The sequence below is a fragment of the Tachypleus tridentatus genome, chromosome 13 (genome assembly GCF_004210375.1).
Source record: "Tachypleus tridentatus isolate NWPU-2018 chromosome 13, ASM421037v1, whole genome shotgun sequence".
Lineage (NCBI taxonomy): Eukaryota > Metazoa > Arthropoda > Merostomata > Xiphosura > Limulidae > Tachypleus > Tachypleus tridentatus.
This window is the reverse complement of record NC_134837.1, coordinates 227119345-227144867: the sequence shown is the minus strand read 5'-3', so window position 1 is coordinate 227144867 and position 25523 is coordinate 227119345. Positions and strand designations below refer to the sequence as shown.

Below are 25523 nucleotides of genomic sequence, written 5' to 3'. Positions count from 1 at the left end.
CTTTAATTAGAATGATCTAATGATTTCTGTAAAATTTTATGAAAGTATTCCAGTTTTTTTCAGAAATAATTAGCTCTTTAAAAGGTGTACATTAACTTTTTACGAAGTATGGATTCTGAAATAATATTAACACTTAGTGGCATAATATTATTGTGTGAAATTACTTTGGTGTAAATTCAAACCTTTTTAACTGAGCTCCTAAAAATCATAAAATCATTCTTTTTTTAATGTGTGGATTCCATAAATGGTATATTTTAAGAAACGAAATAAAATAAATTCATATTTTGATGTAATATATGAACTAATGTCTACCTTTTTCTATTAGAAAAATAAAAAATATTTTTGGAGTACTTGTAATAAACCTTATCATACTAGATAAGAAAGTGTGAAACCTTAGTAAAGCTATAATATTATTTGGTGTTGAAATGTAGTAGAAACATTTCACACTATACTAATACTGATCAATCAAAAGATTTGTAATAGCTTAATTTTCTTGTAGAACTTAAGTTGTTCTGCAAATTTCTAAAATATCGTACCTAACGTATATTACAGTTCAAAACAATAGTTCTAGTAAAACATATCTGGAACTGAAATCTTACAATTTTCTTAATTGCTGGTTGTAAGAGAACGTGTATCCCGTGATTTTAGATAGTCTATTGCCTCCAAGGTATCTGGAATGAGTAATCATTTCAAATATTTAGGCATTTTGAATAGTAAGCAAGCAAAGTTGTTTTCAGTTCTTTAACTTTTTATCATAAAATTGCTAAAAATACTATATATTTATAAAGTTTAATGTGCGAGTTTTCAAAACACACTTTTGATTTTACGAACACAAAAAGAAATACACTCTAAGGCATTGTTTAAATAAAAGTTATCACTTACATTTCTTGAGTATTTGGAACATTAAGAAAGCTCTCCGAATCAACGAATAAAATGTGTGAACTGGTGAGAATCCTGGAAAAAATATTTAATTTATTTGTCTTAAGCGTTTATTAAAATTTTACAATACGAAATTAAAGGTTAGAGTAAATGAGAGACAACAAAACATGTTTTATTATTGGAAGATTCCACACTTTAGAAACGAGTATCGTATAAAAATAGGTATTCTCTAATTGAAAGTTCAAAACAGATATAACTAATTATAGCTTTTTTCTTAATTTCCAAGTAGTTTAAATAAACTTACGGAAAATAAATTAGAAAGAAGATTACGTTATATATGATCTATTTGAATCAGAATAAATTAGAGATCCTGGAGACAAAGTTGATAGTTTTTATCCTACATTTGCACATATTTGATTTGTTGATAAACTCTACAGTAAGATAGAGATTTCAGTTAATGTGCTTATAAGTATAGGATATTTAAATTTCAGGCATATAAATTAGAAAATGTTAGAATCAAGTGATGAGGTTCTCATAAATTGTTCTGATTAATTTTCCTCAACAATTAGTTAGGTAACCTCCCAACCTTCTAACAGGGAAATAGTTCATATGGTACGGAGAATGAACATCTTGTTGCAAATGGTATTTGCTCAATTAGGTTTGATATTTATCTGCATATAGAGATAGAACATATTGAAATTTTGGTTCCAAGTTTCAAAAAAGTAAAGTTTGAAGAGATAATAGAACAATTATGCAACTGAATTATTTTGATAGATTGATGAAATATGAAAAAAAATCTTAAATATTCAAGATAGACATGTTCCTTATAGCCAAAAAATGGTGGTTGCAATAAAAGAACAGGTTGGTTCTAAAAGGGTATAAAGGATAAAGTTATAAAAGATCATCTTTGAATTCAAGAAGTTAAAATTGACTTCAGTACAGGTAATGTTCTAAGAACATAGAAGATACAGAGAGTTCGTCATACGAGAAAGACGGAAATCATGAAGTAAAGAAGAGTTTGGCTGTAAATGTAAAAATTATTCATAAGAATTTCTTCAAATATATCAAGGGTAAGGAAAAATTAATATGGATGTGGGGCCTTTCAGGGATAATACAGAATAACTAATATCTGAATATTATGGTTATTCAATTCTACCTTTTCTTCAGTTTCGACTAATGAAGATTAAAGCAATATTTCGAAATCTGAACATTTATGCAATGGAAACAAGATTGAAGAAGATAATTGTTTTAATTCTGACCATTTTCAGAAACAGCTGCGAAGTTTAAATAGTAAAAAACCCTGGGCAATATAGTATTTACTCAAGGATTTTGTCAAAGTTAAGGGTTAGATACATAAGACATTTGCTACTATTTTTCTATATCCATGAAAAGTGGTCAGAGTCAAAAGATTTGAAGTTGGCTAGTTCACTTCTATCTTCAACATATGTGAAAAAATTGTTCCAAATAATTATAGTCATTTATTTTATATCAGTAGTGGAAAAGTTTAAAAAGTCCAATAAAATATGTTTCGCAAATTAAGTTAACAAAGTTTAAAATTTTATTGAATATTGGATATGTTTTCACAAAGAAAAAAATCTTGCTATATTAATTTTTTAGTTTCTTTGAAAAGATTCCTGCTTACTAGGTTAATGTTTCGAGTAAAGTGCCTCAGAGCCTAGTTTTATAGTCTTTATAGCCCGACTTTTGTTGTTTTGTAGTAATATCAGTGAGATAAAAGAAGGAACAGTCAATAGATTATGTACGTTTGTTGGTTACGTTAAAATTTGGGTGTGGCTAATTGTAAGAAAAATCTTACTGCTTAACAAAAGATATGAATTATTTGGTGAGTTTAGTGAAAAATCGCAGATGACTTTAACGCATTATAAATGCAAAGTGATGCACGTAGGATATCACAATTTGAATAATAAGTATAATTTTGATGGACTAATTTAACAATGTTATAGAAGATAAAGGTATTGGCGTTATACTGTAAGAGTTTCTTAAACCATCCAAGCAACGTTCTGTTACTACTGACAAGGCAAATACAATTTTAGGTTTTATCTACAGAAATTCTGAGTGTGATACAAAAACTGTTATAATGTAATTGTATAGGTCACTAGTTAACACACATTTAGTCTTGGAATCCGTACATTAGAAAGAATATTGAATTGTTAAAAAGGGTTCTGAGAAGGGCAACTAGGATGATACCTGTAAGGACAGGTTACGATCTGTGAATTTGTTTTCTTTTGAAAAAAAAAGGAAAAGCTAGAGGAGATCTGATCGAGGTATTTAACAATATTAAGGAAATTGATATGACCTTTTTCCGTACTTGTTGAGAATGGTAAGATAAGGGGACACATATAAAAATTTGAGCAGATTAAAAAATCATATTCAGCTTAAAAAGCTTTATTTTTCTAAGAGGGTAGTTGGTTTCTGGAACACGTGACCTTCAGCTTGAAATACAGTTAATTTAAGAAAAAGTTGATATATATTTTCGTAATACAAGCTGGTTTAAAGAGTGTTTTAGTGTTTAGTTTATTTCTTTATATATCACCCAATGTTTGATTCTCCATAGACCACATCTCACGCAATGTCATTAAAATATCTTGATAATAATCATTTTTTATCATAATTGTATAACTTGGTTGTGAAATAACTTTTACTCTCATCTAATAATTTTCTATCGAGAATAAGGTTTTCTCTACGAGGTAGTTACTTCAGAGAAAACATTCGAATGCCATTCAGTTTGAAATGTTAGTACGTGTGGAAACTTTCATACTTAACGTTACCTAACAGAAACGTATATAATTTGGTTATTTAGTCATAATTAAAATGCATATCACATTCTAGGTTTATTGCTTTTTCGATTTTCTTGTGGGAAAATATACAAAATTTGTCAAAAGTTTACCGAATTAAGCAACTCATATTATATGAATATAGAGTTAAGAGCTCGGACTGTCAAATACTGTTCATGGAAAAGTAATTTTTCTAGGCAGAAACAACACTAGAGACTTGAATCTCGTTTCATTCGTACTAGATCAACAATTTGAAAAGTTCATTTATTAAATGAATGTTTTGTTTCCAGGCTAACATGTATACATTTGTTTTCGTAGAGATGTTTTTTATGGTTTTCCTCCTCTTGTTTTGAAATTTTACATATAAAGAAACAAACAACATTATATAAGAAGAAAACATGAATGATTTTGATTTTGGCTAGTTCTCTCATTAACTAAACAAGCCACTTTTTCTACTTACAGTCTTTCCAATGTCCATAGGGTATTAGGAAATGTTATATTTCCAAGATCGTTTCCAGACAAATCTCTACAGGAATAAACGAAATTCTTTTTATTCTTCTTTTTATTGTACTTTATGCAACTTCTGTAAAAAATACTGTCAAAAAATGTGAACAAACACAAATATTAGCACAAATATATACGTAGAAAATTTAAATTCTTTACGATCCATATAAAAAATAAGCCATAAAACAAATGCATCATCATCGACATGCTTGTAAGCATTTCAAAGCGTAAAACATAAGAAATGGGAAGCTTTTATTATGGAAAATGAAATACAGCCTATTTGTATTTAAAGTGAAGCGTTGCAATATGTAAAATGGTGATATAAATAATATTTTATAACTTTAATATTTTTTTCTGATAATTTTTGAAATTTTAAAGATAGTATCTGTTAAGCCTTTGATATATTTAGCTGTGGTGAAACTATTCATCATCAAGTCACTATGCACCTATTTATTGTTGACCGTTGCCTTCACCAAATCATGCAGTATTTTAATTTCTTTTTGAAACAAATAAAGGATGGTGATGAACATCCGCAAGACCACACGATACTGGATTATTATATTTACTACCTTTATTCCTAAACCTTTGGGAAAATCAAGTTTTAGTCATGTATGTATTTTATAATGTTGTGCAATTTTAGGAAAAAAATAGCGACTCATTTGCTAAGAAAGTAAATGTTTCCTAGTGTTCAAAAGATACTTTATTTTATTTTGTTTGAGCATATTTTTGATATTTTGTTATTGTCTGATGTCTTCATTTTTCATACATTATTTTTAATGCAAACAACAAGAAAGAAACAAACAACATTTAATAGAGCTTTGTACACCAAAGTAAAAGTCTTTACTTGCTGCACGATGTTTATAGAACGAAAATAACTGGGACAGTAAAAAATTAATCAAGGTAATAATTTACTATAATTTATTTCATTTGTAATAGGAAGTCCGTCCATTTTTGGCAACCATCATGGGCTGTCGATTCTTGTCTCCGTAGCATTCCAATACGTTTCAGAGTGGTTCAATTGGGTTTAAGTCAGCACTTGGCTGGCCACTGCATATTATAGATGTTGTTTGTTGTCCCGAACCAATTTTGAACAGAAACCATATATGGGACGTTGAAGCTCTTAGTGTAGTCTAATCCCATATATTTTATTGGCAAATGTTTAGTATAGAATTCTGTCGGTAATAATTATGGAAAATGAAATGCCACACAAACATCCTAAACATATTGATCAATCATACAAAATAATGAAAAGTGTTTTGGCATTAATACACATAAACGAATTAGGTCGCTGAATAAGGGTAACGGGATACGTGCTTAATTTGAAAATACATTCCAAGCCTCTATCCTTATATGAAAAAAAAGAGAAAAAATAGTAACTAGTTTTGCCAACAGAAAGCAGAAACCATTTATTCAATAGTTTGGTGATGATTTTACTACCAAGTTATCGATAGATAACTCACACCATTTTCAGGAGAAACTCAGATTTAAGTTGATAATAAAAAAACACACTAAAAATGGGATCTAAAGAGCAGGGATGTAGATAAGGAAATCCACAAAAAACGGGGTTCAAGTGGCTTTTATTATACGTACGTCAGAGGTAAGCGCCAGCTTCTAACAAAATTGGGAAAGAAATTATTAGTTCACAGTATATTCCTATGCTAATACGACACCTTATCGGTACGTGAGGAATAACTAACTCGAATCCATAAGTAGTAGTTAAACTAGGTTCATTTTAAAACAACATTATCATTCAATCAAAGGCCAAGTAACACGCGCTGTGTCTAGGTTTTTATTTTACCTTAAACGACGGCAACACTCAGTTAACTAACTATATGGAAAAACCCAAAAAGATAAAGCCTAGCAACCCATAAAGTCAGCCACACGGTCCGACAAAACAAAGGAGGAAATATCGTTTTCGTTCTTCAGTGAATCCTCTAAGAAAACGACACTCTTAGCGTATGTAGAAAACTTCACCACTCTAACTTTATGTAAGCTTATATGCCTTCTCTACTTGGTCTAGTAACGTATCTACATTTTTAAAGATGTCTTATCATGACAGAGGACCTAACAGGAAGTAAACTACTTAATGAGTTTTTGTGTATCGTGGATATTTTAATAAACATGGTTCAAGAAATGTTCATGAGATGTCCAAATGCTAGAAAGAGCAATGTGAATGCAAACTGCCGGAATTTGTCCGTTTAAATAAATGACTCATGTTACCTTATTTTCGAGTTGTTTCATTGTTCTTCACGTAAACTTCCTCGATTTTGTGGCCTAACCAACAACTTTATATATCAAAATATCCTGATAATATACAAATTCCTTTGGAATTAGTTTAAGTCAAACTAAAATGACAAGATGAAGTCCATTACAGCATAAATTTTAAAATATATTGTTCATATACACTATTTGTTCTGGCTATAATTGTAGTGAGTTGTTCCACTTTTATGTTATTCGCTCAGTAATCACAAAATCTTCACGTGCTTAGTTTACTAGAAAATTTGAAAAGTCCCTCGACTGACCATGAAAGGGATGGAAGCAGACACCTCTCTCTCAGTTTCTCTCATTCACTCAGTTGTCCACTTCACGTTCACAGTCAAAACAAAAATTCTTCTTGACATTATACCCGCGATATAATCAAATACTTAAACATTTATAATCTCTAGTTCTGTAAATATATTTTATTTTATAATTTAAGAAAATCATACGAAATACTGGCTGCTTCCAGACCAAATGCAGTCTGGAAGTGCAAAAATACCGAAACAGTTTCTGCTATATTTGAAAAAAAAACGCGTCATACTTAAGGTAATGGCAGCTTAATACTACTATCTTGAGAGTAAAATTGGTGACCAAAAAAACAAAACAAAACTGGCAATCACATGTGATTTGTACAATTTGCACAGTTGGTTTGACACAGTGGTTGAATAAAAAGAAATCAAGTATGCCATTTGCAGTTCCTGTGATATAGTATGGGCCCAAAAATATGCTAAATGACTGTTATTTAAGCAGAACTAATGTTTCTGGATATTGGAAAACAGAAGACAATAAATAATCTTCATCCTATTAATCTAGTAATTATATTCCTATGGCATCTTAACATTGATTTCCTTGTCTGATCAGAAACAAAGAGCTAAATGATCTCATTCATGAGATGTCTACATCAAAGCAACATGAGCAATTTCTTGGTTCTCGTATACAGCAATGGAATTTATTAGCTCTAGAAACAAGAGTTTTTATTTACCAAAGTCACCATCAGAATGTTGCTCCTAACTACAGCATTCAAGATACTTTATGATTCTGTTTAAATGTTGATGCATTAATAGCATAATTAAGTACTGAACATCATTCTCAAGAATGGAGACTTTTTATTGACTCATCCAAAGTAGTCTGAAAGCTCTACTTTTGCACGATGGATAGTTTGTTTAGAATTAAGCACAAAGCTACCCAATGGGCTATATGTGCTCTGCCCATCACGAGTATCGAGACCCGTGTTTTAACGGTGTGAGTCCGCAGACATACCGTTATTCTAATGGGGGCTGTACAATGAAATCACGTTATTATTGATTCCTGTTGCTCGTGCTGGTAATATGAATGAAACTTATCAAATCATGCAGATTATACATTCTTAAATGCAATTTTCAATGAACAAATACAGATATTAAATATAAAGTTGTTATGTTTACGATATTTTGAATAAATCTATCATAACTTAAGAACTAGAGACGATCAGTAATTTTCAACATGATTTCTAGAATCAACATCATCACATTACTCAGAAACAATTTCATTTTTTAATAGCAAAAAAAACATCTTTTTGTTTCCCATTGTTATGAGCTCAAACCGTTATGTTTCCTTCACCACTTTTCATTATTGAAAAAGCAAATATTTTAAAACAAATTAATGTCACACCTAAACTTATCCATCGAATGTAAATAATGTGTGCTACAGCTAAGCTAACAATACGATGTATTCCTACTATTCGATACTTCAGTTCTGACATTCCAGGCACTGAAAGTGCTTTGTATTAAGGTTTGTGATATGTGGGTTGCGATCAGCAGCTCTTGCATGGAAACTTTGAAATGTGATTTTAGTGAGTTTGCTGGATTCTTAAGTGAGAGTTGTAGTACTAGACATGCGAATGTTTTTTACTACCATTTTAAAGTTGTTCTAGCCCTATTTGTCAATACGTTAGTCAAATTTATCCTGATTTCAACAGTAACATGGTATATTATCTTCCATCTCCTGATGTTGATATCCATGTTTAATTAACACTGTCCAACATGACGGAAATGATTACCAGCACTCTCACCTCCCATCTCCTCACATCCTGGTATCCAAGAGATTCAGCTCTTTACTTCGTAGCATCTTGACTAGAACTAAAATTTATTCCTGTTACAATCCTTTTGAGATTTCATGTTGCTTTGAAGCGTAGAAAATATATGCAAATACAAAATTATCTCAAACTTGAATGTGCTATTTTACTACTTTGGGTAATATAGTGTTAATTACAGAATTATATTAACATCTAAAAGCAAGATAGCATAACAAAATTTCTTCATTTTAGGTAATATTTTAAAGAACTTTTTATGCCACAAGCCACAAACAAATGCGTAACACGAAAAAGTCTGACAAATATGAAAAATGTACTTTAGTTAAATATATAACTGAAAACGTAAAATCCTCACAGTTAGGAATGCTTCGTTTATTAAATTTAATTGAAAGCCTAAAAATGTGAAACAAAATCATAAAAGGACTATAAACAGATATGGAAGATAAGGCTCACAATATCATAAGTTAAAAAAAATTACTGTTTGCAGTCATTTCATAGAAAATATTTGCTTCCAAAACACACACAAAAAACTAATTTAATTATAAAAAGTTAATTACAAGCGGAGCACTTTTTCTCGTCAAGCTGGTGTTCTACCACTAGTAATAATCGCTTTTGTGAAAAACAACGAACTGTAATATGTATAAGAAAATAGAAATTACTTCAAAGAAACTAAAAATGTAATAAACCGACCAAGACAGGTCAAAGGCCATGTCATCATATATGCAGATTTACAATCAAACCTTCGTTGAACTACTATTTTATGAATGTATATCAATATGTTTCGTACAAAATTGTAGATTATAATTAATATGTTAATATTATGCGTTAGTTAATTTATAAATATAAAATTAAATATTAAACAAAATTCTAAATATTGATTTTTATGTGTCACTTAACATGTTAGAACGCAGCACTGTTTAAACTTGGATGTTTGTAATGTCAAAATAGAAATCTTCTTTTCTTGAGAACTAGAATATAAAAGAACCGATTTCCCGCCTAGCTCGTATTTCCGAAAGAAACCACAAAGCAGTTATGCTTCAAATTTGTAAAATGTACATTTTACAAATCTTTACGACATTTTGCAGATTATCAGTAAATATTATAAGGCATTCTTATATTAATTTTAAATTAAGTTTTAACATTTTAAATTAATTATTTGCTCGTAAATTTTCTTTGTTTTCGAATGTTAATTGTCCAATATGCGAAGTAATTTTGTTTTTAAGATTAAAAGTACTTTTATGCATTACAAAATTGTCACATTTCCCATGCGAAACCTACACAACCTCCTAAGATCCTCAAAATAATTAACAAACGTTTATAAAAAGCGTTATATTTTATATATTATGTAAAACTGACCATTATAAAGTAACCTATCTTAGCTGTGTTCTAGCGGCAGTATTTTGTAAAATACAGTACCATTTGGGCTATAATACGTTATATATCTATATACTGTATTACTATTAACCAATACGTTCCTCAGTTTTAGTTATTTCTTAAAACATACAGTAAATAAAGAAGTTTAGAAAACAATCATCTCGTCTAATTACAAACATTGTATTCGTTTGCTGCTTGCCGTAATTTGCTAAAACGTATCAAATCTTGTTTGTAAACAATGTAAATCAAACCATTTTTTTTAGATTTTATATATGCATTTTCAAATAACAAATATTATAAATTACTATATAAATACCACAAAATTCCAATACAGTTTATCAGACTTACAAGATATTAACTATATTTGGGTTTAAAAATTATTTTGGAGACACAATAATGTATTATATCACCATTTGGAATCTGCCATGAACATGGAGAGCTTTTCCAACTGGATACTTTGCAGAGACAAAGAAAACGACGTGGGGACATTTTGAGATTGTTGATTAGACATAAGTATGGATAATGTATTCTCAAGACCGCTCGTATGGGTTTTAAAACTTTAATTAGAATAAAGTACAGAAAAATATTTCGACCTTCTCAGGTCATCTTCAGCTTAACAAAGAAAGTTTGCATACATCTTTACTTCAAGTGGTTTTCTCGTCATTACAAAGAAGTAGGGATACGTAAGGAAGTATATCCATAAACGGAAAGAGGCGGACAGTGCTATTGTGTTTGATTCTCTAAATGTAATGATATATCAGCAATTAGAAAAGACAGGGGATTCTTATTTTTATATACTAACCTGTCAATATTGGTACTTTGAAATCGTAATTCGTAAGAAACGATAAATTTTGTATATGAACATTATGAACATCTAATCTGAGCCAATGTTGCATTCAATGTACCAAGTGAAACAAAAATCGATATTTAAAATTTGGAAAAAAGTATTTTTACATTCAGAAACTAACAATATGCAATGTTAACATTTGAATTGTAACCTCCAATTTGATATGAAACTTCCTGACACACATTCATAAAATAGTAGTTCAATAAAAGTTTGAATTTAAGAATAAATTCGTGATGACATGGCTTATACCTGTCAGACCTGTCTGGATAGGGTTAACCACCAGTATTGGAAATAGTTATAGTAAATACATTCATAACATTTACATTAGTAGTTAGTGAATGTATTAATGCCTCCCAGGAAATGAATGCAAGATGACAAACATATGGAAAAGAAAGTTTTCATTGCACGTTTGTGTTTGAAGTTTATGAAACACGTTTACTGTTTTTTTTTTTTGAAGTTTATGAAACACGTTTACTGTTTTTTTCTTTATATTGAGTGAAATTAGGTATCAAAATAAACAGTTACGGAAAAATTAAATCCATATTCAAGTAATCGCATATTTTGTAATATCTAAGCAGTTGATAAACAAAACGTTTTGTAAACATATAGAAATATTCTTATAACATATAGGAAATTCAGAAATTTGAAAAAGAAAATTTTGAAGAGTGTCAGAAAAATGTATGTAAACCTATCCAAAGTTTATTCGTGTATCTAAATTGAAATACTGTGTTTGGGTATTAGGTATTTTAATATTTATTTCTAAGTGAACAGGATATACAATATTAGTATTGACATTAACCCTAAAATCATGAGTTAATCGTCTACAAATTGGAAATTTCTTGGTTTCAAATTTCAATGAGGGAAAATTCGATAAACCAATTTCTTATTTAAGACTTTGTACAAGATTAAGCTTCGTTTTATTGCTTCAAAAAACCAATAAATAAATAAAATTTTTATTTTAGTGTTAATAAAAAGTCATAAAAAAGCAATGCTTGTTTTGATCTAAGCTCCACGATTTCCACCATAATTTTTATTGTAGAAATGGTTTTCTACATGTTCATGAAATTTATGAATTTTATTGATTAGGGCTTATTAACTAGTGCTTACTGACCAGTTTACCACTGAAAACAGTCTTCTATGGGTAAATAACTTTTACAAAATGTAATTTGTATTCACCAAAATCTTGACGCGTGCCTGTGATAGAACTAATTTTTAATCACGATTTCTCTTCAAAAGGTAAATTGATAAGAAAAAATTGGATTATTAAGGAACTCCAAAATTACCTTTCTAGTTGAAAGACATTTTGGTGTTTTTATCATATACCAAATAGTATGATGACCAAAACAGATACTAATTTCTGTACAGTTAACTCATTTTCTAGGATTACTACTCTAATTAATCATGTTTTATAAATCTTAAACGTATCTTTATATTTTGGCAAATAAGAGTAAATTTATGTTCTAGTTTTTCATCAAAGACTTTCCATGAAATATAGATACAAATTAACAACCTTAGGAGAATAACTAGAATCAAATGGAATACCACTAAAAATCGTAAACTTAATGTTTAAGAGTCATTATAAATACCGAAGTTAATATGATTTTTCATACTTTTCCAAATTTTTAATAAATATGAAAGGAGAAACAATATCCAAGAAGTAATTTCCTAATTATATTCATTTATATGAATACAATCTTAGTATGTTTTTATGTTACAGAAATGTTGTTATCTCTGAGAAATTCAAGTTTGCACAACTGGTTTATAAGTTAATATCGTAAAATTATTTACTAAAGCCGTAAAGGACCGTTTAGTTCTTACCGGAGTGCGATAACTATAGATCTCAGAGCGACAGTAAGCTAGAATTAGAATTAACAGCTGATATAATCTGGATTATTCGGGAAATGCTGCTAGTTTAGCAAAGTATTCTATGAATATTCCACCATTCCTAACAGAAATGTTTGTATAAAATATACCAAATATAACATAGTGATAAACAAATAACAGAAAGAAAGTTACGATACTATATGTATTTGTGTTTTCATTGCAAGGTCACTTCAGACTATTAGAATTGAGGGACATCGAACCTTGATTTTAGCATTGTAAATACACGGAGTTACTCTTATGATACTAGAAATAGTGTTTGAGTTTGAAAAAAAAAAAGAGTGAATTTACATAATACTAGATTTGTTGAAGATCTTTAACTGGTCTATTCAAGCAATTCAACTTTGTATAGGCAGAGCATAAACCAATTCAATATATTGAGATTCTACAAAGATTATAAACCAAATTTTTCAAAAATAATGAATGGTGAGTAAGTCATGCAACTGCATTTTAAAATTTATAAACAATGAGATGCGACGATATAATTTACCTTAAAAATAGATAGTAGTTTTGCCAAATTAATCAATACGATTAAGCTATGATAACTTAGCTCCTAATTAATTAAGATCTTTCTCATGCTAATACTATAGTCAGAATCCTTGTTTCCTATTTGCTACTAATTCTCAATTTAATATGAAAGAAAACTTTGAAACTAATTGGAAATAAGATGATAACAAAAGCCAATGCCTATGAAAATATGACTTATTTTTGTCTATAACCAGATTAAACAAAAGACAAACTCATAATCACGTAGCATGATCAAGAATATGTTATCTGTATTCATGATTGGTATTGTACAGGAAAAACAAACACTGTATTTGTAGTCTAATGTGGGATTTACAAGAGAAGAAAAAAACATTCTCAAACACGATTCAGTTAGCAAATAATTAAAATATCTACTTACAGTTCTGTTACGTTTGGTGGTATTGGTTGAGGAATATACCTCATTCCTCTATTCTCACAATAAAGTTCCGTTTCAGAACACCAGCACTCTAATGGAATATCTACCAAAACTACAAAACAAGAAATTGAATATGAGATTACACAAAATTGTATCGTATTTTGAATCATTATCAAAATATACTGTTTCACATATTTTTGTTATGCATGTATTTGTCATTATTATTTATCTGTAAGTATACAGGTAATATAAAAATATTAACGAAAGAAAAATAAAACATTATGAAAATTAAAGCAAACATCAGCATTTTACAATTAAAATAAAAGTAGACGTCATAAGCATCAAACTATAACATATTTTTAAAGTAGAATGGTCATTCTTTCCATATATAATTAAAAGGAGTGCAACGTTAAAACAATTATACAATGAATAATTTATTAAGTTTCATGAAACTCACATCATTTCTATTGAGATATAAAAACAATAACATGAACATTCGACCTTTGACCTTGACCACTTAAAAGCTAAACATTTCTAAGCTGTATCATTGTCCAAGTGTACACCAGTGTCCAAATCAATTCAAACGTTTTTGAGAAATCATGCTGACATACACAAACACATAATGATTAAATCATAACCTCCGTCCACCTTCGGTGATGGAAGTTTTATTTGTTTTAAACAATAATCAGCCCTAAGAAAACTTTAAACGTTTCGTTGTTCTTACACCACCATTTGCACGGATAAAAGTTAAAAGCTTGATTACAACTTTTATAACCACAAAATTATTCACATTATTTTAGCGCCATCTAGTCGTGAAACACCTTGAATTTATAAAGAAAAAAGATATGTCCAGCAATTTATTTCTTCTAATCCTAGACCAGCATCTATTCAGAGCAGTATATTTTGTATTTATTTTTTAATTTCTACCGCTTCTCTGATTTTTGAATCAATTTTTAATTCTATCCCTTTTATCAATTTAATATTAACATGAAATGTACCTGCCACGTGTTCTGAGCAGAAACTAACAAAACACGCGGCAAGCACATATCATGTTATAGATTGGAATAATATTAAATTTATATTAATATGGAATTGAAATTTGAATCAAATATCGGTGAAGTAATAGAAGTTCAAGAAAGCAACAACAAACATATTGTGATGAACAAAGAATTTGGTCCAGGTTTAGATGAAATAAAGCACTGTACATCTCTCTCTCTCTTTATTTATTATAAATTATGGGTGTTTTAAGTTTAGATAGCTCTAAAGGAATGGAAATGATTATGTGGTTTTATAAGTATAGACCGAACTTCAACTTTTACTATTGAAGATCGTGGCGTGTCAACAGTCTTTTTAGGGCTTGTCCCAGTTCTTATTAATAAATTATTACCTTTACAACTGACGTAAGACGAATGTTATATTCTCACCTCTGTGTGTGTCAGAAATATTTTTCAAAACGGCTGAATGGACTTGGATGAAAACTGGTATACATTTGAACCATGACTCAACTTAGAAGTAATTAGTTTTTGGTATGTAATACCATTCCTCATTGTCCTGTGATATATGGTGCGTGCTTGCTGATAACTATGAACAAACAGATACATTTTGTATTTTTTGAGAGCTGGATATGATTGTAGCATGTGGAAAACTTTAATTAATTCCCCTATAGTTTATTTGTTTATTTCAGTTTCGGGCAAAGTTACTTGATGAATTTCTATTATTCAATTGCCTTTTCTCCAAAACTGTATGAAATACTTGGAAATAAAGCAACAACAAAACAGACGACCCTACAAGGTGATTTGGTTCCACCTTTTTAATTAACTGACTCACAAAATCTGTACTGTATTTAAAATATTTCAGTGTTATATCTGATAAATCACTTAACGATTAAGTAATTTAATTTTAGTTCCCTACAATAGGGCGGCTTGACGTCTAGTAACCAAAGATATTTTGACAAATATTTTTTTCAGTATTTTAATTTAATAAAATTTTGGTAACGTAAATATTTTCCAGTTTCTTTGACTTCAAATAAAATTTACTCTTGTTCACTAAATAAACTTCAAAAACCCAAAAATATTCTATCCGTTTTGTTTTTGTCTTACACACACAAACACATATAGAAACTAACTGAGGGCATTCGTTAGAGAGAAAAACTGTACAAATAAAAATATTAGATAATGTCCTCTTTTTGTCTTTCGTCTGCTACTAACCCCGTAATGCCTTCATTAGATCTTAACTGGATATCCTATATTTTACAAGGTAGTAACTGACACATTTTACAGATTAAATATCTATGTTTCTGAAATTTAAGGCAAAAGTATATAAACAAAGTGTAAATATACCCTATTTTAGAGTACCTTTATATCTCCCTTTTTAGATAGAAATCCTATAATTAAGTAACCGTGGTACATGTGGGACTGCTTCCATTTACCATACAAAACATTATACTAATTCAAGCAACCAACTATGTGTGATGGAATGGAAAAGTCTATAAGAATTTACAAATATACATTATTTCAGGGAATTTTTACCACCCTTGTATGCCATAACTTCCTAAAACAAAATAGCTCATAAACATTGTCAGACAGTTTATCATATAAAAATTATGGTACTCGAGCATATCATTTTATAAACCTGAGAATTTGTTCCCTCCCTCCCCGTCGCGGAAACATGCTCGCCCTTTCAGCCGTGGGAGCGTCATAATGTGACGGTCAATCCCACTATTCGTTGGTAAAAGAGTAGCCTAAGAGTTGGCGGTGTGTGGTGATGACTAGCTGCCTTTCCTCTAGTCTTACACTGCTAAATTAGGGACGGCTAGCACAGATAGCCCTCGAGTAGCTTTGTGCGAAATTCAAAAACAAAACAAACTTGTTCCCCCCAGTGGCACAGTGGTATGTCTGCGGACTTACACACTAAAAACCGGGTTTCGATACCCGTGGTGGGCAAAGCACAGATAGCCCATTGTGTAGTTTTGTGCTTAATTCTAAATAAACAAACAAACAAACCCTCCCAGTAAATAAATAATTTTGTTTCTATATTTATAAATATTTATAAGGATTTAATAAATCTTTTTCAATTTTTTCCATTTTAGATTTGTAATGAAAAGGAAAAAACAACATTAATCAGTGAAAATATCTAAATGACTATTTATTGCTTTACATTATTTGAAAGTCGTTAGGAGGCCGGATATTTAATAACAGTCCAGATGGTTTGGGTCGATTTTAGTTGTAAGATCAGGAACAAATGACCATTTTATTCAACAACTGTTATATGACAATAACTATAGCATTAGTCATATGACTTACAGTAATCCAAACGGATCTCAAAATATTTTAAACCTTGTTATATTAAGTTATATCGAAATTTTTCCCACATTACGAATGGATTGAATTGGATCGTATTTTGCATGTACCTTAAAAACTGTGCATACTCCAAAGAAGAATTGAAGTTATCCTGGACAACTTAAATAAATGACTTTTCAGCAGGAATGTTTGTTAGTTTTTGAATTTTGCGTAAATCTAAACGAGGACTATTTGCGTTAGCCATCCCTAATTTAGCAGTGTAAGACTAGAGAGAAAGCAACTTGTCATCACCACCCACCGCCAACTCTTATAATACCCTCATGGGTGAAAGTGTGAGCATGTTTGGTACGATGGGAATTCGAAGCCATGCTTCTCAGATTACGAGTCGGGTGCCCTAACCACATTACTATGCCGGACCAATAATATTTGTATTCTATGAAATTTATGTGTTGCGTTATAATAATTTTATCGCTAATATAAACGTGTTTTTCAATTGTTTTATTCATATTATTGTTTTAATTAGGTTTTAATTTTCAATTGTTAGTAATAAGATACTTTATTTTATAACGCGAGTTTTTGAAAGATTAAAAACAAAATATTTAAATGAAAATAAAACTTGTATATTTAATATTTTTTAAATTTTTTAAACTACTAAATAACCTTAAATTGTCATTACTCCACAATCAAATGTTTAGTTACTTTTTAAATTTTGATAAAGAATAACCTGTAACTTTACGAAATCGGTGAAATGAAAAACATTTTGGTAAAAACAAAATGTTTGAGTTTTCTTATGTATTCATTAATAACTACTAAACGAAATTCAAAACAAACAAGACTTCCATTTTGTTCTGAAGTTTGCTACGTCTTCGTGCTCTGTTAAAGAACTGAAAAATGCCAAAAATTACTGGCACACTTATATAAGGCTACACTCTCTTATTTACTTTTTTATAATAAACATGAATTATAATTAATGCAACACGAAGGTAACTATCAAACAAATCCACTAGTTTCAAGTTCACCTAATCACTGAAACTAATAATAGCAACAAATGCTTTAGCTTAACCAAGCTTTAAAAAATGTATTTTTAAAGGCAGAATACAGGTTTGTTTGTTTGTTTTAAATTTCGTGCAAAGCTACTCGAGGGTTATCTGCGCTAGCTGTTTCTAATTTAGCAGTGTAAGACTAGAGGGAAGGCAGTTAGTCATCACCATCCACCGCCAACTCTTGGGCTACTCTTTTACCAACGAATAGTGGGATTGACCGTCACTTTATAACGCCCCCATGGCTGAAAGGGCGAGCATGTTTGGTGCGACCGGGATTCGAACTTTCGACCCTCGGATTACGAGTCGAACGCCTTAACACGGTTGGCCATGCCGGGCCGCAGAATACAGCTAAACTGGTGAAATAAAAATATACAGTCCTTTATATGGAGGTTTTTATTACAGGTTTGTTTGTTTGTTTTAAATTTTTGCGCAAAGCTAAATGATAGCTATCTGCGCTAGTCATCCGTAATTTTTTAATAAAAAGTTACCTGTAACTCTACGAAATCGATGAAATGAAGAACATTGTGGTAAAAAATTGAGTTTTTTATGTATTCATAAGACTAGAGGAAAGACAGCTAGTCATCACCACCCACCGCCAACTCTTGGGCGACTCTTTTTTACCAGCAAATAGTGAGATTAACCAGACAGTTATTACGGTCCGTGGTACTGGAACTACCTGCTGAGAAATACTGAGCTCTGGTGTTAAAATCAGGTTTAATAAAAAAGCTGTAACAATTGGGGTTGGGGGTATGGGATGAACTAAGGTAAAATGCTAATTTCGAATCTTGTGATGCGAGATTGAATTCTTACAATATCAAAAATTACGTTCACGCTTTAATGTTCTTGATTTATTTTTATTGAATTCAGAAAGAGAATTAAGTAACATTTTTATTTGTAGTTCTTATGTTATATTTAGGTTTAAGTGGAATAATTTTAATCTCTTTTGTTATACCTATCAAAAACATGTTTTCTTACTTCACCAGATTAGGCAGGCGTTTAATACCAATGGAAAAGTAATAACAACTAAATCATGGTGAACTACAGCAGTTTGTTTTAGAGGGCTAATAAAAACATCGTTACTTCGTTAGCTTTGACAGTTAATACCTCTATAAATTTGGTTGTGATTAAACAAGTAGTTCGGTGTTCCGCTGAGCAGGTTTCTTGTATTATCAGAGCACACGCACAGTTCAACGAAAGCTACTGGGTATACAGAAAACATCCTCGGCATTTAGTAATTCAATGAATATGTTTAATTTTGTTTTCTTAATTATTAGACCAAGATGGAAGTGGATACCGTTTAGGCTTTATATTCATGTATCAGTATGTTACCAAGAAAATCATTTTCAAAACGAAATAACATAAAATCGGCATGAAGTGAATAGAACAGTGAAACGTCGAGCTAGATCGAAACATAAACATGTTTTCTTTTATCCGGTTTACTTTAGTTTAAAATGGAAATCCATTGTGGGCTTACCACACGCTTTGGCATTTTCTAATCTGTCAGCATCGACACGCTTGGAAAACAGGTTATTCCAAAACAAAGTCTGGGAAGTGTCTCCTGAAATAGAAGTGTTACGCTATTATAGTTTTCACAAAGCAATATTCAAAGTGTAAGTACACTGCTGGCCAAAATCTTAAGGTCAATGAACATAATGAAAATATATGCATTTTGTGTTGTTAGACTCAACCACTTATTTGAGAAGAGATTCGAAAGATGAAAATAAGAAAAGGGAAAATAAAAATAAATAGCTTTTTTAGCATTTAATAGGGAAAATGTGAACACTATGAAATAAGCCTAAATACTAGCTGTTCAAACGTTTAAGACCACACTGAAACGAAGCGTTAATCGGTAAACACGTAAAGAAATTTAATCATTTGTGTTCAAGTATTAGCTTTGTCAACATCTACCACTGACATCTCCTGTATTACATTGGGTAAAAACATGGCAAAGGCTAAAAAGTTGACATAGTTTGAATGTGGCAGAATTGTCGAGCTGCAAAAGCAAGGTCTCTTTCAACATGCCATCGCTGGTGAGATTGAGCGTAGTAAAACTGCTGTTGCAAATTTCAAGTGGTCGGCCCAAGAAAATTTCGCCGGTGTTGAGCAGGAGGATTCGACGGATTGTTCGGCAAGACACCAGGCGATCGTCGAATAAGATTAAAGCTCTTACGTACGCATAATGCAGCTCAAGAACAATACGACGGCATCTACGAGAGAAAAGCTTTAAAAACCATAAACGTGTTCAGAGGCTACGCCTCCTACTACACCACGAAACAGCTCGGTTAAACTTTTCTGAGAAGCACAAAAATGAGACGTAGAAAGTAGAATAAGGTTTTGTTCTCTGATGAGAAATAATTTAACCTGGATTGTTCAGATGGCTTCCAACGTTACTGGCACGACAAGGATAACCCACTGGAGATATTTTCTATACGACACAGTGGAGGAGGTTCCATCATGATTTGTGGTGCTTTCTTCTTCCATGGAACAATGGAGCCTCAGGGTATACAGAGGCGTCAAACAGTAGCTGGCTACATTGGCATGTTGAAGAGAGCATCCTTATTGACTGAAGGCTTGTGTGGAAATGATTGGGTCTTTCAGCAAAACAACGCTGCAATCCACATTGCCCGCAGGACAAAGGACTTTTTCATGGCAAATAACGTGATTTTTTTAGACCATTCAGAGTGTTTGCCCAAACTGAACCCCATTGAAAATGTTTGGGGGGTGGATTGCAAGGGAAGTCTATAGAAATGGTCGTCAATTCCAAACAGTACATGGTTTTCGTGAAGCTATCTTCGCCACTTAGAATGTTTGCAGTTATTCGCAATGATGCCATGTAACTCACTAATTAGATCTCTTGTTGGGCATCTCCTACCCTGTTTAGGACTTCTTTTTGGTATGGTGTTAAACTTTTGACCAGCTAGTATTTAGACTAATTTCATAGTGTTCACATTTTCCCTATTAAATGCTAAAAGGTTTTTTATTTTTATTTTCCCTTTTCTTATTTTCATCTTTCGAAGTTCTACTCAAATAAGCGGTTGAGTCTAACAACGCAAAATACATATTTTTTCATTAAGTTCATTGGCTTTAATATTTTGGCCAGCAGTGTATATATATAATTAGATATAAATATGAAAGCTAAATAAGCAAATGAGCAAATATGTAGATATGTAGCTGTATCACAAAAATATCATCTATATATGTATATATACTTATATGTAGTATCCAAACTCCTAATTTCACACACATGTTGAACATCATACAGACATACCGTTAAGGTATCTGATTTCATTAAATTACGATTGTGTTTTGAGTTCAAATGCTTAGCTTATAGCTTCGTCATTTCTTAATCGCTTTGAGATCTAATTACAGTCTTGAACTGAGAAGGTCAAATCATTTTGATTCATCTATTTGACTACACCGAAGGTGTGATAGCTAAATCTATTTTAATTGTGGTTAAAGTAATTTGGATATGAGGGTACGCTGGTAGACATCCTGATGAATAATAAAATCAAATCGGGTATACGCGCGCCCCACGCTTGGAAATACAAAAATATATACAATAAATAGGAAAAAATGTTTCATAGATTAGTCTACTCATTTCGTGTCATAAATTATTTCAAATGTTACAGCTATTGAATATTTTCTCTTCATTTTTTTCAAATACATACTCAAAGTTCTATCGCTTAACCGATTTGAAGTCTCATTACATTTGCGGCTGTTGAGGCTTCCCTTTTTTTGGGATTGTTTAAAATTAGAACTTGTTGTAGAAGATAGGCTTTATTTCTGACAAAAGCTCTTTAACAATACTAATCTGTACTAATGTTTCAAAAAATGTTGCAGAAAGGAAACATTATGCCGCATGAATGCACAATATCTTCATGTGATTGACATTCACCACAAAATTTCGAGTATGAACGAACAACATAACAATAAATTGTTATTGAAATAACACATTAGATAGCATTAATCAAAATATGATACTAATAAATTTTGTAAATTATTATAACTCAACTTAGAAAAGCTTTATAACATTGCAAAAAAAATCGTTTCCACACATTTCAAGCTGTGTCGTGTCGGTTGTTGATAGAAATTTGTTTTTAATTTGGATAATTTATACATCACGAAATAACTTGGAAGAGCTCAAATACATTTATATTAATATAAGTACACAGAAATACAGAAAAGTGTAGGTAAATTGAATATCATAAATAGGATTTTCAAAGTGGGGTCTCTGGCAAGAACCTGTTAAATAAACTATTAAATTTAGGCCACCTGAATGTTATCAAAGATACAAATGGAAGTAGTGTAATTATTCCGTTCAAAGTATATTTGGAATAGTTATTAATTAAATGTTGAATCAACCGATAAAGTCATTGAACGCGGTTTAGGTCTAAAGATATACCATAATAATAAGGTAACAATATCTCAGAATTAACCGTCCATTAACTTTATACAATCAGTGCCTTACATTATTGATTACTTACTGCTCTAATTTTATTGTAATAATATCTGATATAAAGTAAAGAAATAATATTCTTATTTTCACTTGATAAGGTATTTGTATGAAGTGTTCCTACATAACACTGATTTCAACTGATAAGGATTTTAGATAATAACACTAAATCTACGAATCTATGAAGTTGCATCATAAGGTTGACAGAAAGCATATAGATAAACACTTACGACATTTCCACTCGTCAGAACCATCTCTGCAGTCCAAGTGACCATCACAGTTGCCACTTCTTCTCACACAATTTTCAGAGTTGTTGCAAAGAAAAAATCCTGGCAAGCAAGGAGGGCTAACGAGGTCAGTTTGAGAAAACACCTCTGTAGAATGAAATATTATTTAGTAAACATAAGCTTAAAATTTAGCTTTTAACATGCATCTACAGCAAAATACAGTTACATTTGTTTAAAATACGCTAGGAATTAAATACTGTCATTTTGTAAGTGAACATGAAAGTGTAAATGGTACGAATTGATAAAAGAAACTTCTTCTTTCAGTTCTTGTGACTCATCTGTCAAATAATGAAGGATGGGCGTTCATAAAATATTTGTACCGATACACATTACTTGATTAAAGTTATTTATAAAGCTTGTAAAATACTGGTGTGTGTATAAAGTACATATAGTCATATAAACGAAATATTCAATAAAGTGTAAAACTGATAAACGTTACTTCATTAAAATTATTGACAAAGTTTGTAAAATGGTGGGATATATCTATAAAATACATATGTTGATATACATGACATATTTCTTCCATAATATTCATATCAATCTTCAAATAGTGTAGTCCACCAGTGGGACAGTGGTAAGTTTACGGACTTACCTGCTGGAATATCGAGTTTGATTCCCCCTGGTGGATAATGTTGCTTTGTTTCAAACCACACAAGGAAACACACCCAAATAATAGAAAACTCTAAAGTGTACAAAATTGTCAAATTTTATATATATCTTCATTAGCAAGCTCGACAGAGTCCCTTTAAATATTAGAGGACGTCCATAAAGTACACAAACAGATTAATACCACCAATTTCATCTTCAGTGCTTTCGGCACTTTTTTTTTGGTCAAATACTGGCAAAAGTGTATTAAGCATACAAATTGGCACAGAAGACACATTTAACTATGAAGTTAAACGACGCACTATAATTCTAAACACCCTTTAAAAGAAGATATCTATTGCATAAACTCCTCATATTTCCGGTTTTTTGTTTAAACGTATATATAAACCCTGCTACAAAACGTTTCAGTCTGTACTTTATGGTACCTTTAAAGCAATAAAGGTCGTAATAAGGGATGTGTATGTAAAATGTATACCTTTTGTTTTTTTCCTCAGTTCTGTAAACCTTTCCATTACGGTTCATTGGAACTCTCGACTACTTCTTTTCAGTGAAATATGGGGGATCCACAAATGATTTAAATGAAACAAAGCGCCAACGAATTATATTCTCTGGATTTATTGGTTTATTTTACAGACCAATACTATCGAATTTCAATAAAGATTACACATTTATAACCACGGAGCAGTCAGTTCTTCATAAGCGTTCGTGCTGAGTGAGACCTCCATCCCCCAATTAACGTTACAGATTGTTTATTACAGAATACATTGTTCGCAAAATCAATATCCATACTCTGGGGCCACAGGTGTCATATAAGAGTGACGGCCACATATTTTTTAATTAGAGCAACCCTAGCTTTTGTTGCTTGTATTGTTGATTAACTGCCTTCCCTCTAGTCTTTCAGTTCAAAGTTTAGGATGATTGGCATAGATAACCCTTTTGTAACTTTGCGTTTATGCCCGAAGCAAATGAGCAATAAATTGTTGGGCTTTCAGACCGCAGAATGGCCCTGTAGTAGAACTCTGGATTTCGAATTTGGCCATTCGGGTTTAAATCTCTATGACGTAACAAAACATGTTACGCATAAGTTGTGAGTAATTCATGAGTTTCGTTTAATTTGTTATTAATTTCGCCCAAAGCTACACCAGGGCTATCTGCAGTAGCCGTCCATAATTTAGCAGTGTAAGCCTACAGTGAAGGCAAATGGTCATCACAACCCACCGTTAATTAGTTAGCTTTCTTCTAGTCATTTGATATATCAAGAAACAGATCAAGTAGTTTTCACCATAAATACACCATGATTCCTGAGAACAGAACTGAGAGACCTGCATAGGACACTTCCTTATATATGTTTCCGACAATATTTATTTCAACCACTTACTCAGATAAACTAATAAAGGAAACAAATTGATACATATGACACACTACTTCTTTACAGGATCCACAAATGTTTTCCAAGAAATTCAAGCGAGAATCTATAAAGTCCAGAAACTGATGCGAATTACATACATATTTTAATATGTATTGAAACACTACGTCAGATATTGATGGATATCTACCAGGTATTAAACCAATACACATAAATTAATTATTTTGTAGAAGTATCGATATGTTTAGGTTAAATGCACTTTGAAGTCTAGAAAGTACAGTGAGGTAAAACCCACTAACTGGTAGATCTCAGTATTTAGCGGTACTACGTTTGTGGCAGTATTTTGTAATAAGATTGATAAGTGAGATTAGTATAGGCTCGTAATTAAAACTGTTTAAGCTGGTAAAAGTCAGGTAAGCAACATGAAACTTTGTGCTGGAACGCAACACTAAGTTTAAAACCTGTCATACATATTGATAAAATCTAGTGTTTTCTTCAGGGATCACTATATTGACGTATATGTCATAACTGACACGGTTTAATGCATTTTGACAATAAGATAAAGGTGTTGATACAATAACACACTAAAAATATATGGTTGAAAATACTGTGAAACACACTTCTCATTAGAAACATATTGGATTAGTAAAGAGCAATATGGTTTAATACGATATGAATTTTAACATTTCAAGGATTACGAGCTAGATTTTCTAGACTACTACTCATATTATCTCATCAATGGAAAATATAAACAGCTTTTCTACAAAGACTTTGTATATTGTAACCTCGAAGCTGATAGTCTTCAGGGATGAGCGAACGACCTCTTGGCAGCAGGATATACAACAAACAAGGTACAGTAAATGTCGTTAACATTCTTATTAATACATTACTTATTATCAGTCTTATTGTGGTGTACTATCACACTGATATTTCTACAACATGTCACGCCTGTTGTTTC

The 25523-nt window shown here is 31.1% G+C and overlaps 1 protein-coding gene across 2 annotated transcripts in view; it reads right to left on the bottom strand.

Moving 5' to 3' along the window:
- LOC143239649 (uncharacterized) overlaps nt 1-22652 on the bottom strand; it is a 41872-nt gene extending 19220 nt beyond the window's left edge. Inside the window, exons 1-6 of one of the 2 annotated variants that reach the window (XM_076480973.1) lie at nt 22537-22652; nt 19328-19411; nt 13515-13623; nt 4135-4200; nt 883-954; nt 600-671 (exon numbers count right to left, since the gene is read on the bottom strand). In XM_076480973.1, coding sequence (XP_076337088.1) covers nt 600-671; nt 883-954; nt 4135-4200; nt 13515-13558 — 254 coding nt within the window. In that variant the 5' untranslated portion in view covers nt 13559-13623; nt 19328-19411; nt 22537-22652. Of the gene's footprint in view, nt 1-599; nt 672-882; nt 955-4134; nt 4201-13514; nt 13624-13968; nt 14227-19327; nt 19412-22536 lie in introns of those variants that run through there. The other variant, XM_076480974.1, reaches the window with a different exon arrangement.
- Nucleotides 22653-25523: the final 2871 nt, after the last annotated feature.